Source organism: Scyliorhinus canicula, chromosome 1, assembly GCF_902713615.1.
Source record: "Scyliorhinus canicula chromosome 1, sScyCan1.1, whole genome shotgun sequence".
NCBI classification, from domain to species: domain Eukaryota; kingdom Metazoa; phylum Chordata; class Chondrichthyes; order Carcharhiniformes; family Scyliorhinidae; genus Scyliorhinus; species Scyliorhinus canicula.
The window spans coordinates 210,014,384-210,033,909 of record NC_052146.1 but is presented as its reverse complement, the minus strand read 5'-3'; the positions used below and the strand labels follow the sequence as shown (position 1 = coordinate 210,033,909).

The following is a 19,526-nucleotide window of genomic DNA, read 5'->3' as shown; positions in this document are numbered from 1 at the left end:
ACAACCAACATACAACAAAACGCAGCAGCCAATTTGCACACAGGATTGCACAAACAGCAAACGTTAATCAGTTTTGGTAGTGTAGTCGGGGGAAAGAATGTTGGCCAGGACACCCTACTGTTCTTTGAATATGGTCATGGCCAATTCTGCATCCTGCAGAACAGACAGACAAGGTCTTAATTTTGGATCAGAAATATGGTACTCCCTTAGTAGCGCACTGCAAAGGTTGTCTGGATTATGCACTCAAATTCAGTGGTTCTGATTCAGAAGATACTAATCAATTCAAACTAACAGTAAAATATTCTATGTGAAAAGGTGAGGCTGGTTTCTTGAAGTTGATCACTGTTTATGAATTGACTCTGAAAGCAAAAAGTAGACAGCAGATTTCCCAATGACATTGTTGAGGGAAACAACACCTTGCATTTATGTAGCAACCTTAAAGTATTATAACATCCGGAGCCACTGCACAGGAGCGTTATTGAACAAACTTTGTGACTCCAAGACACACCACAAAATATTCAGGCAGATGGAAAATAGGCGAAAGGTTTGGATAAAGGATTTGGATCAGCGCAGGCTGGGAGGGCCGAAGGGCCTGTTCCTGTGCTATAATTTTCTTTGTTTTTTTTTGTTCTTATGGCCAAAAGCTTGGTCAAAGAAATAGGTTTTAAGGAGCATTTCAAAGAAAGAAGAAGAAGCGGAAAGATTTACGGAGGGAATTCCAAAGTTGAAGGCATGGCAACCAATGGTGTAGTGGTTCAAATCAGGGATCCTCAAGCTATAACCGAGCTATTCCAACCAGAAGATTCTAGTCAGTGCTAATTTGGCACTAGAGAGATATACTGACCTTAAATCCTTTCCACTGCATGGTGGGGGAAATCAGAAAGGGCTACTGCTGCAGGCCACCATTCAGAAACCCTTACCAGAAAGTGTGGACATGTGGATGTGCGCATTTAGGGTGGGATTGCTTTTGGCTATGAACCCATCAAAGCTCAAAATATCAAAAATGGTTAGCTGGCTGAGCTACTGGGGTTGTGGTGGTTGGGGGTGGGTGGGGTGGGGGGGTGAGATATGCTACTCCAGTTGTATAACATGGGGAGAGTTTAATTATAGATAGGCTTTATACATGCAACAAGATTTTCATAATAAACTTAGTAGACTATTTTCTTTTTCTTTAGAAGGCTTTCTACTACTTATCAAAAGCTGCTTACGGGGGCAGTACAAATGCCTTGGGCTTTTTAGGAAAGGTAATAATATTAAAGGTTTGAAAAATTGGTCTTATTTGGCCTTTTGTATCAACAAAATTTTCATCATAATTGTTAATATAACCTAAAATAGTAATTTGTGATGCAGATCATGGTTATGCAATTTACTTTGAGAAATTATTGAATGTTTATAAAGCATAGACTAAAGTTGCTTTGGACCATGAATATAATTAATCGGGCATTTTTACTTCTGACCTTGTAAAATTATCTATTCTGATCTATAGCATTTTGGCATCTAACACAGGACTGGTTTAGCTCAGTGGGCTAGACTGCTGGTTTGTAATGCAGAACAAGGCCAGCAGCACAGGCTCAATTCCCGTACCGGCTGAGAATTCTGAATTCTCCCGCTGTATACTTGAACAGGCACCGGAATGTGGCAACTGGGGGCTTTTTACAGTAACTTCATTGCAGTGTTAATGTAAGCCTACTTGTGACAATAAAAGATTATTATTAACCAGAAACAAGCCAAGCCTGGCAATATAATATTAGTTGAGATTATTCATACTTCCCATGCAATATTGTACTTCCCATAGACGGCAGAAAATCATGACTATAAAGTAAAATGGAATATCAACCGAATGCTTTTAAAATTGACTTTGTTTTAAGTAATAGAACATAGAACAGTACAGCACAGAACAGGCCCTTCGGCCCTCGATGTTGTGCCAAGCATTGTCCAAAACCAAGATCAAGCTATCCCTCTCCCTTTCATTCTGGTGTGCTCCATGTGCCTATCCAATAACCGCTTGAAAGTTCCTAAAGTGTCCGACTCCACTATTACTAGATAAAATTAGAGGGTGCTTTGCTTCCAGCGATGCCTAAAATAGAAATCACAGGCATGTGACCTTCAGATTTATTTTAACGAACCAAATGAATTGCTGAATGTTTTAGAGATGCAGAGGACTACAGAAAATACACATAATTGCTGACACAGCTCCAGTGTCACTCAAGAAGACCAGCAGTTTTGAGGAATATCTGGTCTAGAACCATAGAATTCTACAGTGCAGAAGGAGGCCATTCAGCCCATTGAGTCTTCACCGACCCTCTGAAAGAGCACCCGACCTAGACCAACTCCCTCGCCCAAACCCCATAACCCCTCAAATCTGCACATCCCTGGACACTAAGGGCAATTTTCATCATGCCAATCCACCTAACCTGCACATCTTCTGACTGTGGGAGGAAACCGGAGCACCCAGAGGAAACCCACTCAGACACGGGGAGAAAGTGCAAACTCCACTCAGACATCCATGCAGACAATCAACCAAGGCCAGAATTAAAGCCAGATCTCTGGTGCTGTGATATTCCTGAAAGCAAGGTGGTGAAGGATAGAACTGGAACCAATCTTTACACTTTTTAAAAAGCATTTATTTCCAGAAACCCACATTAAAAACATGCGCCCCTGAACCCAACAGCTACAGTCTCAGCCTGTTTCTATTTATACAAAGGCAAATGAATGCCCAGTTAATGCCCACCATTTGCATATAATTAATGTACAATTAACACAGTGTGTCACCAAAAAGGTACTTTTTTAAAAAATATTTCACGGATTGTGTTTCTCCCTCCTCCATGTTAACGCCACACCCCACCGTTAGTCGCAGCTTGTCCCCAAGGGCGGCACAGTAGCACAATGGTCAGCACGGTTGCTTCGCAGAAGCAGGGTCCCAGGTTTGATTCCCGGCTCGGGCACTGTCTGTGCGGAGTGTGCACATTCTCCCCGTGTCTGCATGGGTTTCCTTCGGGTGCTTCGGTTTCCTCCCACAAGTCCCGAAAGATGTGCTGTTAGGTAATTTGGACATTCTGAATTTGCCCTCCATGTACCCGGAATGTGCCGGAACTAGGGGATTTTCACAGTAACTTCACTGCAGTATTAATGTAAGTCCACTTGTGACAATAAAGATTATTATTATTATAAAAAATCTGATTGCTGCCTCATTCCCCAACCCCTCAGTGTTTAACTATCTTGAATGAAGAAGCACGTTAATTTAACTGCAACTTTCTTTTCCAGATGTATTCTGAAGGGAATGAAATTGTGCATCAGAACAATGAAACTGCTCTTATGTACTTTAAAATGGCAGCTGAAAGGGTAAGCTTTGTGAATTGCATGTTCACATATAAATTAGGTGATGGAACCATCAATTCAGCGAACACGTGTAGTTGGATCTGAACAGAGGCTTTAATACACTTACAACGGAGCCAGCCTATTCGTCGTTGAACTTCAGATGAACTGGCAGGCTGGCTCTAAGGCACTGATCTTTATATATCGGTCCCAGGGGGAGGAGTCCTGGGCGGAGCCAAGGGAGGAGCCCAGTACAAACTCTCGCGTACTCCCAGAGCGACTCCCCCTGGTGGTCGGATAGTGTAACTGCACTTACAATGGTGGATAGTGAACATATATACACGGAGTTATATTGGCAACTATATACAGCATTGATCTTACAACGGGTAGATAACGAACATATATACATGGAGTGATATTGGCAACTATATATAGTGTGAATCACATTCACTACATTCGGCAGCCCCTAAAATCTGAACAAAACCATGAATATTAAATAATAGTAAAAATGGCAGTAAATTCATTCTTTCAAGTTGACCATAAAACCTAGTTTGAGGTGTGTCAGTATGGAGAATCTGGACAGTCGAGAACCAAAGCCATGGAAGTCTGCCACTTTTAGACACACTTCTGGTCAGTTTTATGTGCAGTAATCATATTCATTTCCGTTGCTGAAGGGGCATTAAATAAAAATGTATTAAATTGTTTTATCAGTCCATCTTTCTTTCTCTCACTGCTTACAATACTGGGGAATGTCAGAAAGGAGAAGGAACAGAAACATGGGGCTGGATTCTCCGCTCCCCAACACTGAAGTTGCATTCAGTAAGCGGGCGGAGAATCCCCGATGATGGCAAAATCGGGGGGGGGGGGGGGGGGGGGGGGGGGGGGAGGGGGGGGGGGGGGAGGGGGGGGGGGGGCTTTACCGATACTCCGCCCCCTGAAAAGCAGCTGTCGTGGAAATTATAACAAAGACAAATTCTTCGAGCTTTGATTCAGGAAATTAATTTGACACAAATATTTGCGGAGAGGGCCGTGGTCTGGCTAAATAGCTATTCCACATTACTCTGAATGATACAGTGAAACCATTATATTTATAGTGTGAAATAAACAACTCTGAAGAGCTAAAACCTTGGAAACATGCGCAAGAGGAAATATGAATGTTTTGCTCTTGGTTTTAAAACAATTCTCGTACGCATTTGTTATCTTTCAGAGGACAATGTGTTATCATAATAAGGCAGAGAACAAAATATTAAGCAGTATGTTTTTCCGTTACCTGACCTTCTAACCTTTTGTTCAGAAATTAATGTATGCTCAAAGTGGGCAGCTACTCCTCACATTAATTTCCCTTCCACAGCAGTGTACTGTAGGAGTTAGATGTGGCCCGCCCTGCGATGCACCATCCCCAACCAGCCGAGTTCCCAGCGGCGTGGGACACGTGTGGTCTCACGACGTGAACATAGCGTGGCAGCTGCAGATTCAGTCCGGCGCTGTCACATACGGGGGAGGGCCGATCCGCGGGCAGGGGTGCTTCATTCGGGGCTGGGGGTACTGTGGGCGGGCGGACCATGGCACGCGAACGGCTGAAAGGAGGCACTATTTTTGCGGTCTGGGTCCACGGGCTGGGTCCACCATGATGCACGGCGTGGTCTCTGAAGGCCGCCGCCATGCGTATACACAGCCACGGACCCGGAAATGCTCAGGGTCATATCGGCAGCTAGAGCTGCCTTCCTGCTAGCCCCCAGTAAAACGGCGAATCGGCAACCATTTTACACCAGTTTTCCTGGCGTAAAACACCACTGTTTTCACGCCGGCTTCCAAACGCAGAATCCAGCCTATGGTCTTTCTTCATTGCTCACTTGATTTGAATTTTGAAGTTGTTTTAAAATGGAGCATTGTAGAGTGAAATTGGGGTGAGGACTGACCAACATATTGCAAGGAGGCCCTTAAAGTTCAGGGTATAGCTCTGATTACAAGGGATTTGGTCTCAAGTTATTGAACCCCCAACAATATTGTCACTTTGGTAACAGGACCAGGCTTGTACATTCTTATCCAGATCAACATGTTCAGGAAGAAGGAAAATCTCAGAACTGATGCCGACTGCCACTCTAGTTAAATTCGCCGCCGTGGAATAAGAGAGGAGAAGGCCACAACATCGGCCTTCCTCCTCTCCATGATCTCTGGCTTCGATGAAACCCCAAATATCTCCACCAAAGGGTCCAGCTCCACCTCCTCCTCCATTCCCTTGGGTAAGACCACAAATACTCCCACCCAGAATCTTCCAAATGTTTCTCAACCTCAAAACATGTGCATGTGATTCGCTGGCCACCGCCACACCTCTCACACTCATCTGCTTGCCCCTGGAAGAACCCACTCATTCTCGCCCGAGTCATATGCACCCTGTGCACCCACCTCAAATTGTATCAGGCTCATCCTTGCACAGGAGGAGGTCCCGTTTACCACATGCAGTGCCTCACTCCATACTCCCCAATTGATCTCCCCTCCCAACTCCCCTTCCCATTTCTCCTTGATCTTCAGCACCCGCTCACCTCCCTGTTCCATCAGCCACTTGTATATATATCCCCAATTCTTCCCTCCCCTTCCACATCAGGAAGCATCAGTCGCTCCAGCAGGGTATATCCCGGCAATCTAGGGAACCCCCTCCAGACCTTTGGCGCTAAGTCCCTAACCTGCAGATACCTGAACTCACTCCCCTCTGCAGCTCCACCCTCTCCCTTAGCTCCTCCAGACCGACAAACCCTTCCTCCGAATACAGATCCCTCACCTTGGCCAACCCTACATCCCTCCACCTCCTGTATACACTATCTATTCCCCCTGGCTGAAATCCATGATTCTCGCGCATTGGCGTTAACAACGACATTCCTTCCACCCTAAAATGCCTCATCAACTGATTCCATATCTTCACCATGGACTGCACCACTGGGCTCCCTGAATACCTATTCGGAGCCATTGGCAATGCTGCCGTCACTATAGCCCTCAAACTAGACCCCTTGCAAGATTCCTCCTCCATCCTAACCCACTCTACACCTTCTCCTTCTCACCATCACCGCACCTTATCCACATTCGCCGCCCAATAATAATGAAGCAGGTTCAACAACGCCTGCTGCTTCTGCCTCTGTAGCAGGATCCTCCTGAATCTCGTCACCTTCCCCACCCATACAAAGTCCGAAATGATCGTGCCCAATTTCCAAAAAAAGCCTTTGGTATAAAGATCAGGAGAGCCTGAAAAATAAACAAGAACCTCAGCAGACTATTCATTTTTACTACTTGGACCCTCCCCGCCAACGTAAACTGCAGTGTATCCCACCTCTTAAGATCCTCCCTGGCTTCCTCCACCAGCTTCGTTAAGTTCCACTTATGGAGCCCCATCCATTCCCTCGCTACCTGAATCCCCAAATACCTAAACCTATCCCTTGCTACTGTAAATGTGTCCACCATCCCAGCTCATTCACCGCCCAATGTCCCAGCTCATTTACCACCACCATCCCAACTCATTCACTGACTCCTCAAGAATCCTTGTAACCAAAGCCTCATACTGAAGAAGCTGACAAATGTCAGTAACCACATTCCAGGACAAATGAGGGCACCATCGGCGTTGCATTTCGCTCATTAGCTGGCGAAACTCAACATTGCAGTGGCCTCTGTTTGCCAGCATCTTGCAGCCTCTTGCCACTCTGGTCCCTGCTCCTCCTGGCCTTGTGTTAACCACTGACAGGACCCCCTTCCCCTCACCTGGATGAGAGCCATTATCGAGGCAGAATTTCCTGCAGCCTGTATCATTGAGGTCTCAATGGATGTGTGAACAAATGTAATGAGCATGTCATTTACATGTGTCCCTCCATCATCAAGCCAACAGGCAAGCGCTAAGCCTTCATCTGGGCTCTGTTTGGACATGGCATCCCCACCCCTTCCAGGTAAAGGGAATCCTGGGGGACCAGAGATGGGTGTTCCTGTCCTTCGTACATGAATATATATAGAGGCATTGCACTTTGACCAGGGTGTTGAGAGTAATATGCAAGTAGCCTCATGGAATGGGGTGTGGCCTTTGAGATGGGTGTCTCCGATGAACCCAGGGAGCCTGCAAAGAAGGTCATTCTCCTGCACCCCACCATCCTTTGCCTGAAATCAGTCCACACAGTTAAAGCTGCCAGACCTCCCACACAGTGAAAGAAAAACAGCAATGTGATGAGGACCTGAAATAGCATTATTTGGCCAATAAGGGACTCAGTCAGCCCAAGGGTATGTACGTAACTGGATACCTACCTGACAACCCCCCCCCCCCCCCCCCCCCCCCCCCCCCCCCCCCCCCGCCATGAAATTTCAGACAGATGGGAAGGCCAGCCTTGTATTTTATCTGCTCCCTTTCCTTCAGATGGGTGAGGGAGCGTAAAATCCAACCCATTATGTTTTTTTCAATAACGAAATTATAAAACATGAAATGCGAAATAATTATAATGTGGACAGGAAATGCAGGCCATTATTAAACATTTTATCATAAATCCAGATAGATAATGCACTTCATCAGCAATATTACTCTAATTTATTAAACCACTCCTAAATGAGAAATCAACTCCGTCGGTGTTCGATGTCAGGCAAGGAATCTACCAAACGACTTGTGACTTGTCCAAACCAGGATCTTTTTTGAATCACACACGGTAAGATAGCGATCTGTTTTAGAGCAAGTTATCATGGAGTTTCTTTGTTCGCTCCTGGAACTACCTCTACACATAACTGCCCTCATTGTACGTCTTATCCCTCGATCACCAGATGTACCTGCACTTATATCTGAGTGCCTTGTCACATGACCCCTGTCTGGAGACTGCATGATAGGTCTGTGCCACCACCTACTGGTTGGAGGTCACACCACCAGCCATCTACAATATTGCTTACAGGCATATCACCACATGACTCCAGTTGGCATTTTATTTCGTTCCTTCCTGTTTTCATGTAATAAATGAATTGGGTATTTTTTTTTGTGTAAATCTTTCTTTCAGTTAATTAATTTTCCTTGGCTCTTTATTATCATTTGCTCACTCTGGACTTGGTTAGAAGCCCACTCTGGGTAGCATTTTATTTCCTTCAAGTAATTGCTTGCAATCCCAGTGGGTTTTAATTAGTATCTGGTTTTATTGATTTTGCAAATGTTTCCTTACAGTATATAAGCTTCTAGTTGAAGTGTGTATAATCTTTTAGTTTGACTCCAAATTCTTTCCCCTCTTCAGATCTGATGGAAGACCTAAATCAGATACCATTTTAATTAATTCTTCGATCATTTACAGCCCAGAGTGAAGCCAACTTTTATTGATTGTGTTTCTTTGCAGTACATAAGCTCTATCCTCCTTTCTTTCTCCCTCTCCATTTAGTTGCCTGCTCCCCCCGGCCAAAAAAACCCAAAAAACATTCCAGATGCCATGGTATTTAATTGCTTGCCAAGAAGCCTGCTGTAATTAACTGAAGTCTTTTTACTGTTTTGTAAATGTTTCCTTGCAGCACATAAACTGCTATTGGCGCAGCCCCTCAACGTTTTGTGGATTCCACCTTTTGTCATGTTCATTTGCATGCCAATTTAACTGGCAGCTGCACTGCATTCCTTTAGTTAATAAGTTCATTGTTGAGAACACAGTACAATTAATTGGCACTATATATATATTTATTTATTTATTTATTTTACTTAATCAGTGAACTCCTCGCCATTGAGGTCTCTAATGCTCCTTGCAGTTCATAACCTTCAGTGGATTCCTGTCTTTTCCTGTTCCTTTGTCTAATAGGAATTGTACCATATTTTAATTCATTAGTTAATTGCTGAGAAGCCGATTCCAATCAATTTGGATCTGTTTTCATGTGTTTGTTAACTAATAAATTAATTCTTAGGAAGCCAGTTCTATTTAATTGGGATCCGTTCAATAAGCTTTTTTTTATTGAATTCATTACTGAAATAACTGTTTCATTTAATTGGGAACTTTTTTCTATGCATAAAAACTTTCCATAGAATACTGGACAGCTGAAGGGAACTTAATCTCCAGAAGACTGGTAAAATTCTCAGACTGCTATGTTATAATAGCAGTAGAGGACTTATTCAGAAACCATACATAAGTGGCCGTGATCATCATACATTGCATGGCAAAACACACTGGTACTGTAATTAAATAGCAGACCCAACAACTAACTTACTATGCTCAGCACCATAGGAGATAATCTAATCTATGTACAAAAGATATTGAAGGTCTGTCACTTTTCAGATCATCTTCTTGATGGGGTCCATGGCCGCTAGTTCTCTGTTCCTTCCACAGAAATTCAACACTGTTTCTAATGTCTTATTTCAGGGTAGCCCGATTGGATTGACAGGTTTAGGATTAGCATATCTTTATGGGAAAGGAGTGTCAGTGGTAAGTTTCCTTCTCTGAAAAGTCTGACTTTTATAACGGGAAAAGAATCCTAACAATCTGTGTATCCGATGTAAAATAGTTATTTTCACATTTTGTTTCAGGATTATGAGGAAGCTTTAAAATACTTTAAGAAGGCAGCTGATAAGGGCTGGGTAGATGCACAGTTTCAACTAGGAGTCATGCACTATGGTAAGGCAAGAAATGCATTGATTTGGCATATTTGTGCTCAAAAATAACATTCATCATTGCATGATTAATTGAATGTAAACCTTTTTATTGCAGCTGGACTAGGTGTGAAGAGAGACTATAAAATGGCGGTTAAATATTTTCACCATGCCTCCCAAGCTGGTCACGCCCTAGCCTTGTACAATCTGGCTCAGATGTATGGGAGTGGAACTGGCGTGGTTAGATCATGTCTCACTGCTGCTGAGGTAATAGAACCAATACAATTGATTTTAATGGATTAAGTGCAGTTGATTTGAATAGTGAAACAAGCACAAATGGAAAGAGATAAAGGCCATATGGACCCACAAGCGTTTTCCATCCATGGATTTGTTAGATTTCAAGTCACTCTAAACCCACTAACCCACACAGAGTTATAGTCAGCTCCATCATGGGCCCAACTCAACTGCAATTTTCCTCCTTCCAGAAGAATATCTAACCTTGATCTATATCCATCTCTAACTTGCATCATATATTTATTAATCATCTTGATCGGTTGCCTTGTTCATATGACAGTTTCCGAGTTCAAATAGTTCAGGAAGAATTATAGTCCACAGACAGTTTGATCTTCTCCACCTATTCTGTATTCTCATTCCTGTTCATACCAGATTCAATTTCCTCCGGGTGCTCCGGTTTCCTCCCACAAGTCCTGAAAGTGCTGTTAGGTAACTTGGATATTCTGAATTCTCCCTCTGTGTACCCGAACAGGCGCGGAATGTGGTGACTAGGGGCTTTTCACAGTAACTTCATTGCAGTGTTAATGTAAGACTACTGTGACAATAAAGATTTTTTTTTAATGTATTTTCTTACAAGCATATATCAAAACAGGTTACAGAATAAACATCCCTGGAAACATACTTCCCAACAATCAACCATGAAGGCTGTACAGATTTTTCCCCTTTTTCACCCCCCCTCCCCCACGACGAACAGTCCCTCAAACACGGTCACATACATCCCTCACCTTTCCTCAAACCCCCCTGAAGAGCCCCTTAACTCATACCTTATTTTCTCTAATAGCAGGAAGTCGTACAGGTCACCCAACCAAGCTGCTACCCCCGATGGCGATGCCGACCGTCACTCCAGCAAAATTCGCCGGTGTGCAATCAGAGAGGCTTTCCTCCTCTCCATGAGCTCCGGCTTCTCTGAAACCCCAAATATCGCCAGCAAAGGACCCGGGTCTTTCTCCTATCTGTCTAAGAATGCGAACACTCCTGCCCAGAATCTTCCCAATTTTTCGCAACCCCAAAATAAGTGCGCGTTTTTCACTGGCCCTGCCCACACCTCTTACACTCATCTGCTGCCCCCTGAAAGAACCCACTCATTTTCGCCCGAGTCATATGCACCCTGTGCACCACCTTAAACTGTAACAGGCTCACCCTTGTACAAGAGGAGGTCCCGTTTATCTTACGCAGTGCCTCACTCCATACTCCCCAATTGATCTCCCCTCCCAACTCCACTTCCCATTTCTCATTGATCTTCACCATCCGCTCACCTCTCTGTTCCCCCAGCCACTTGTATATATTCCCAATTCTTCCCTCCACTTCCACATCCGTAAGCAGCAGTCGCTCTAGCAGGGTGTATCCCGGCAACCTAGGGAAGCCCCTCCAGACCTTTCCTGCAAAGTCCCTCACCTGCAGACACCTGAACTCACTCCCCTTCGGCAGCTCTACCGTCTCCCTTAGTTCCTCGAGACTGGCAAACCTTTCCTCCAAATACAAATCCCTCACCTTGACCAGCCCCACTTCAATCCACCTCCTGAATACACGATCCATCCCCCTCAGCTCAAACCCATGATTCTCGCACAGCGGCATTAGAAACTGTAGCCACCTAAGATGGACACTGGGCTAACAAAATGGAGAACTGCTAAGGCTGTAGGGAGAAAACAGTCTTAGCCAGGACAAGCAGTTTGCAAAGGCTAATTAGCATTCTGCACGTATCGAAACTAGTTTATGGCCAGGTGCAAGATCTCAACCAAAGGTGTAAATAGCAAAACGCTTTGCATAGTAATGAGGCGATCCAGATCTGGGCCCACACAATAGCAACATTTGAGTTTGAATGGATACTTTGAGTGGACGCCCAGACGAAACGGCACCAGAAGTATCCATCACAAAAGACCCCAGAGACTGCCCTACCCATCGAGAAGAGACCCTCAGATTGGGGGATTTGTAAGATATCGATTGGGAAATGACCCAATCGATACATGGCAGGTAGAGGCCCGCCCCGAAGAGGCACGGACATTGGGGGACCTATAAAGGTAGACCCCGCACATGGTTCTGTCTGTTGTGCTCCGGCTCCGTTGCTGTTTTGCTCCGGCCTCGCTGTCTGTTTTTGTGCTCCGGCTTGGACTGCTGTTCTGTCTCCGACTCCAGCCTCCAGATCCTGTCTTTCATCACCGGCCGTTGAGCACCAGCCATCGTTCAGTAAGTGCCAAAACGACGCTCGCAACGTGAACCCGGCTTTGCTTATACTCTAGCCAACTATTAGAGAACAGAAGGTGCAGCCCAGAAAGGAACAAAGGCCTTGTCTCCTGACCTTGCTGGTTCCTACTTAGATAAGTATTTAGTCGTTTAATAATAGAAATAAGTATTAGTCTTTAGAGTATGCATGCGTATTTATTATATTTGTATAATAAATATCAATCGTTTGAACTTACTGATCGGTGTATAGTTTTATTACTTTGAACCTGACCTTGAAATACTTGTGAGATGTCTAAATACGGCACCTGGCGACTCCGAGCTGAAAATACATACAGAGCTGTAGTAGTGTTAAGCACACGGCCTTTAAACGGAGGCGTGTTAATACACTCCAATAAACGCGTAATACACTCAAGTAAAACGTGCAACAAAACGACAGACAATTATTAATTCATCTCTTCTTCAAAAGTGTTGAGGAACACAGTTCTGGCTTGCTTCAATCCACACATAAATAATTCAAGGGAAAGCAAACAAATCTTTTTATTCTCAAATTGTGCTTGATTCCTGTTAATGTTAGAATTGTATTGAATTCTGCACTTGTAGTGTGAACAAAATCATCTATTTGTCTTCTGAATTTTAAATGCTTTTCTGTAATACAAACAGGTTTCAATCTGAGTGTTGCTTCAAATTCAGGACCTCAAGTCCCAAATTACCCCCATCAGTGTTCTTTATATCCTCTCCAGCACCACCGAATCCTTCTCCATCATTGTTGCTCCCCTGTCCTCCACCTCTTTGCCTTTCCTTTTCCATCTCCTGATGTGAAGGCTAACACAGCATTAAGTTGTCATATATAGATTACATAGAATTTACAGTGCAGAAGAAGGCCATTTGGCCCATCGACTCTGCACCGGTTCCCGGAAAGAGCACCGCACCCAAGGTTAACATCTCTACCCCACTCAACACTAAGGGCAATTTATCATGTCCAATCCACCTAACTTGCACATCTTGGACTGTGGGAGGAAACCGGAGCACCCGGAGGAAACCCACGCACACACGGGGAGGATGTGCAGACTCCGCACAGACAGTGACCCAAGCCGGAATCGAACCTGGGACCCTGGAGCTGTGAAGCGATTGTGCTATCCACAATGCTACCGTGCTGCCCTTGTACCTCATGCCAGTGTACCCTTCCAAGCCAGCCCAGAGGACTCTTTCCATATCGGGCAGTTTGTAGAATTTACATGTGCCCAAGTGACAAACAGAAAATTTGCAAGGGGAAACATCTTCATCACTTTCTCAGTTGATAGAAAGTACCATCTTGAGACAGCACAGAGCTTTCAATGGATGAGAGTCTTACTTTGAGTGCATCATAGATTCTATTCATCGGAACATTAAGCATCCTCTTATTCACCTATTACACACAAAGACAGCAATGGTTTTCACTTAAGATTTAGTTTAATATCTGAACACAGAAACATCATTATGCTCATTATTTGGGAAGCAGCCATGATGTCTTCATTATGCACTGTAACAGGGAGTAGAATGATTCTTAAGAAACTATGCACTTAATTGCTTTTCGACACCACCTCCACCAGTAAAACTGTGCCTTACAGATTTGGTACAATGGAAGAGCATATGCATTTGAGCAATGATTGTGTGCAGAACTTAAAATAAAACCTCCCAGAGTGTGATATCATTCCCGACACGAGTCTGTTAAGCAAGATGGGCTATTGACAAAAGTGAGGAAGACGTATAGTTTCATTTTTCTCCTGATAACAGCAAATGTCTTCATCGCACGCAGACAGGTGTGACGCAGCGAATAAACTACAATGGCTCAGTTGGTGGCCTTCCTACAAGCAGTTTTCACCCTGATTTCACTGGATGGTGGGTTTTCAGCCCCACTCTCCTTGCCATATTTCCTTACAGCAGGGACTCTTCAGTGTCAAAGTGGGTTGTGTTATCCAGATGCTTCTTTCTGTCATTGTAAAGATTTTGACTGTAGGAAATTCTACGTTAGATCAAATGACCCACTTTAAAATCACAGCTGTTCAGCTAATAAATCATAAAGCAAGGCTTGCATGTATTAATTGACAAGAACAAAGCTGAAGTGTTTTATCATTGCAACTGGGATATTGCCAACAATACACTTGATGTTTGTAATTTAAAATTAAGCCTTTTTTCTGCTGACAATATATCCATTGAATTGCTGCCTTTGTCCTTATATCCTTGTCCTTTATCCACCTCCGTGAATCATTTGAATTATTTGAAACAGATAGGTGGCTTCTAGGAGTCAACCTACTTCAGTGTTCCTGGGAATTGCTGACTATCTAATGTACTTGAGAACATAGGAACAGAGGAGCAGGAGTAGGCTATTTGGCTCCTTGAGCCTACTCCGCCATTCAATCAGATCATAGCTGATCCTGTACTACTTCAATTCTATTTTCCTGCACTGTTCCCAAGTCCCTTGACAGTTTTAATATCTGGTAACTGTCAATCTATGTGTTGAACATGTTCAATAATTGAGCTTCCACAACCTTATGGGATAGAGAATCCAAAGTGCCAGCACCATCCGAGTGAAGAAATTCCTCCTCATCTAATTCCCGAATAGCCTATCTTTAATGCTGAGACTGTGGACGGGATTCTCTGTTAGCCGATGCTGAAATTTTAAAAATGAAACGAAAATTGCTTATTGTCACAAGTAGGCTTCAAATGAAGTTACTGTGAAAAGCCCCTAGTTGCCATATTCCGGCGCCTGTATTGGGGCGCTGTGGTGGTATGAATGTGAGCACTGCCATTGGTGCAGAGCATGGGATTCCCATTGGCTCTGGCTGGTCATGTGCCTCTCGTCGATTGGCTGGGACTAGTCATGTGACTGCTCACCAATTGGTCGAGAGGCAAGTAGACCCCGCCTCCAATGCGGGGTATAAGTACCCAGAGTTCCCGGCGGTCGGCCTTTCTCTGTAGTCGACCACCGGGCTAACAACTAGCTGATTAAAGCCACAGTTTGGATCTTAATCGTGTCTCGAGTCCAATTGATGGTACATCAGGCGCCACATTGGGATGAGTGATCGGGAGGAGAATAGCTTCTGATGCCGTAATTGCGGCAGGTGACAGTTTGACACCAAATTGCGATGCTCCATTACTTTGAAAACGGCGTCAACGCAATGTACTTGAAACACCGTTTGCATATCATTAGTGGGCCCACCCATGATTCTCCGCCTCCGATGGGCAGAGTTCCCAATGACACGGTCCACGTGTGCTCTCAGAAATCGTGAACTTGGCGTGATGGCTGCTTAGAGAGAGAGAGGGGGTAAGGACAGTGTCCAATACCGCCATACTTCGCCAACAGTCATGCCGCTGGCCGGGGCTTCTACCAGAGCCAGGGGAAGTAGTGGGGGGTGGCTAGGAGGTGGGCTGTGGGGTCGGGGTGGACGGATACGCAACGCCATTACCGCAGCCAGCAACGCAGCCATACGGCTGTGAATGCCGCTGACAGGCCGCATTAAACCTTATGTTCTGGGTCGTATAGGTGACCCACCCCAGGGCACTCCCCTGGGAGCCCTCTGGCCTGAGCCAATCCTTCAGCTGTATGGGCGCTCCAGCACAACCTGTCCCATCTTTTTGGCTTCGAACGTTTATGCGCGGCTGCAGCTTGTCAGCCCTGCAACTGTCAATCACAGACCCGGCGAATCCCGCATCGTTTTTCATGGGAATCAATGGTGTTCCACGTGGCATGGTGCCAGCCCTTCACTGTCAGCAGAATCGGTGCAGGTGCCGATTTCCCAGTCGTAAAAGTCCATGGATTCTCCGTTGGCATCAACACTTAGTCACAGAAACGGAGAATCCAGCCCTGTGTCTTTGATCCTGAACCCCCCTCCCAGACAAAGGCAACATCCTTCCTGTACCTACTCCTTTGAGCCTGCAGAATTTTGTACACTTCAATTATATCACTTTTCATTCTTCTGAACGCTGGAGAATACAGACCCAGTCTCCTTAATCTTTCCTCATAAGACGAGCTTGCCATCCCACAAATCAGTCTGGTGAACACGGCTCACTCTTTCCATTCAGGGCTCTCTTCCAAACCAATTGGTGCAGTATCTGTGGTGGTGTTACATGAAGAGAAGCTGACAGAGATAAGTCAGCAACTCTATGGTCACATACAACCTCTTGCAGAGTAAATGAAAAGCATTTCAAGAACTGGTTTAATATTGGGGGTTAGCACATGAAAGCGTCCTGACTTTTAAAAATATTTTAAGATCAATAATGTTTGTAATTATGTAACTGCAAATATGGAGTTATACTGTGCATTAATTTCTGGTTAATATTCAATAAATGTTTCTACAGTTGCATAACTTGAGACACTGCACACAATATATTCCAGTAAATTAGAAAACATTGAGTTCAATGTCACTGACTACTTCCATAAGAGATGCTCATGATCACCACTGGTCGATAAGAATGCAGGGTTTATTTATAGGAATTGTAATGCTAGGCAGACATGTAATCAATGGGTGATCAGAACAAGACACAACCAATGGGTAATCAGAACACCCAGCAGTGGCATCCACAAGAGGGCATCACACAACCACTGTAAAAGACAAGACACACAGGCTCTCTTCCTCTTCCACTGGCAGAAACCTAGAGAGCAAGACCTGTGTAGCAAGTATCACCGTCACACTACCACATATGGTTTAGAGTAAGTTCATATAGCTAGTTGAGTTTACTGTGTTACTAGAGTCAGAGCAATAGAGTGTAGAACTCATTTAGGAGCTTTGTTAATTGCTCAATAAATACGTTCAACTTACCTCGAAGTCTGGAGTGTCCTTCAACTGTGCCTACAGAAAGTCGTGGCTTATGTTACTCAAAGTAACATAACAACACAGGGATGAATCAGTGCCTTGGCACATCTTTCATTTTAGTAGTTGCTTCTATTAACAAAGATGTTGGATATTATTACTGACTAATTTGTTTTCCTGGTCCACCTGCTTGACATAGGATGAATTATAAAGAAGCTTCTTAATACTAATTTTAGGGCTTTGTCTGGAAGTCAGTATGAAGCTACTTATGGACAGAATATTAAACTAATTTAACAGTTTTTAACAGTAAGCATACTTATACTCAACCAGCCCGTGCTTGCAAACCTCAGAACGTAATGTCTAACATTAGATGCTATTTTGTGATTGGGCAGCACTTACTGAACAATCATGAGTGTTCTAAGAATTACACTACAACCAATTTAAGATTATCAGTTGAGTCTGCAATGTGAGGGCAGCACGGTGGCACAGTGGGTTAGCCCTGCTGTCTCACAGCGCTGAGGTCCGAGGTTCGATCCCAGCTCTGGGTCACTGTCCATGTGGAGTTTGCACATTCTCCCTGTGTTTTGCGTGGGTTTCGCCCCCCACAACCCAAAGATGTGCAAGATAGGTGGATTGGCCACGCTAAATTGCCCCTTAATTGGAAAAAATGAATTGGGTACCCTAAATTTAAAAAAAAGAGTCTGCAATGTGGCTCACTTACCCTTGCTAAAAACTACATAATGTTCATGCACAGGAACCTGTCCTCTACAGGTAAAAGGGAAATGTCCAGCATTGCGCCTTTTTTGACTTAGACAAAAGCTTGTCAGACAATAATCCCTGGTACATTCTCCATGGCAACACCTTGACCAATCAGCACCTCTTTTATGCCGTATGAATTGTTGTTCCTTTTGAATTCGGCATTCTTTTGTCTGTGCTGATGAGTACAAGACTAATGTTTCGGCAACATGTCTCTTTTTTACAACTTCCGTATTGCCTAGCAACCATTAATAGTATTTTGAAATTAAATTTGGCACAGATCCCAATGTTGAACCCTTACCTTTCATTTATCTATTTACTTTCAATCTATAATGTATCCAAGTCTTCCTTGTTTAGCTGTACAAGAACGTTTGTGAGCGAGGGCAATGGACTGAGAGATTCCTATCTGCATATTTTGCCTACAAGGCGAATTATATAGATTCTGCCTTTCTTCAGTATTTATTCCTTGCAGAGCAAGGATATGAAATGGCTCAAAGCAACGCAGCCTACATTCTAGAATATGGTAGGTTCAGAAACTCCATACTTAAAAACTCCTAAAGATTAAATTTTTGCATTGTTTTTTTAAGTAAAATTTGTGAAATGTACTGTTGTTTTAATAGAGCAGTCTGCACTCCTCTCACAGATTGATTGCTACCACGTGGCTCTGATATACTGGAACCGAGCTGCAGCTCAAGGTACAGGTGTATATATAAGGTCATTATAGAAAACTACTAGTTTATAGGAAAATAAATCTTGAACGTTGGACATAATAATTCAAAAAAATCGAGGTACAAGTGAGTTATTGGTCCAATCCATAAGTGTTGGTATAAAAGGTACACATCAGGAACTGGTGATTTACAGAAAGCAAGTAATTGAATGCTTTATATTGACCTGGATTCAGGTGATTTATTTTCATAAACTACTTTTCCAAGGCACATTTATTTTTGGAACATATAAGGCATTTGATTATTTGTTTAAGTAGTTTTAAAGTTGTTTGAAATGCTTTTTGGAGTGGGACAAGCTCTAGGTCATCTGGTATGGTCCAGTACATTATATCCGGTGTCAGTCCCAGGCTGCAGTTACAGAGCAAATCTTGCAACAGAGCAAAGCACGTGGATAAGTAAAAATTGATTAAGTGTTTGATTGTAGTAATAACATTGATAGTTATTCCACATCTCTACTTGGCTTCATGTTTGCAATATGATAATTATCGGTTTACTGTAATTAATTCAGAAGCTTTCAGCAGCTATTCGGCTGAGTTCATAATGCCATGTTAAAAATAATGGTGCCTGTTAAGACAAGATAGGCACCAGTTAATAGTCTTCCACTTCTACCAGATAAAGTTTCAAACAGTTATAATAACCATTAACACTGATGCACATGCCAACTGTTCTAATTTCACCCTTTCCTACTTCCACAAACATTCATCTAATTTCCTCTTCCGTGTGAGTGGGAGAAGCACACAGTTGCAGCTTTCTGCAGCCCAGTCCGCCAGGGTCATGTATAAATCATTGTAAAGGCCACAGTGTATTTCCATACCTAAGCGCTATATCAATGGGGTGCAGCTGGTAATATAGTTTTGGTCTCTAGTGTGATGGGCCCTTGTTTAAGTAAAGTCTTTTATT

General features: G+C 43.7%; 1 protein-coding gene across 5 annotated transcripts in view; it reads left to right on the top strand.

Moving 5' to 3' along the window:
- Positions 1-19,526, top strand: part of LOC119971408 (protein sel-1 homolog 1-like) — a 122,259-nt gene that overhangs the window by 93,830 nt on the left and 8,903 nt on the right. For 3 of the 5 annotated variants that reach the window (XM_038806901.1, XM_038806892.1, XM_038806928.1), the window contains 7 exons: positions 1,176-1,244; positions 3,265-3,342; positions 9,654-9,716; positions 9,818-9,905; positions 9,999-10,147; positions 18,259-18,424; positions 18,522-18,596. In XM_038806901.1, the coding sequence (XP_038662829.1) occupies positions 1,176-1,244; positions 3,265-3,342; positions 9,654-9,716; positions 9,818-9,905; positions 9,999-10,147; positions 18,259-18,424; positions 18,522-18,596 (688 nt within the window). The remainder of the gene's footprint in view (positions 1-1,175; positions 1,245-3,264; positions 3,343-9,653; positions 9,717-9,817; positions 9,906-9,998; positions 10,148-18,258; positions 18,425-18,521; positions 18,597-19,526) is intronic. The other 2 variants (XM_038806918.1, XM_038806909.1) reach the window with 2 other exon arrangements.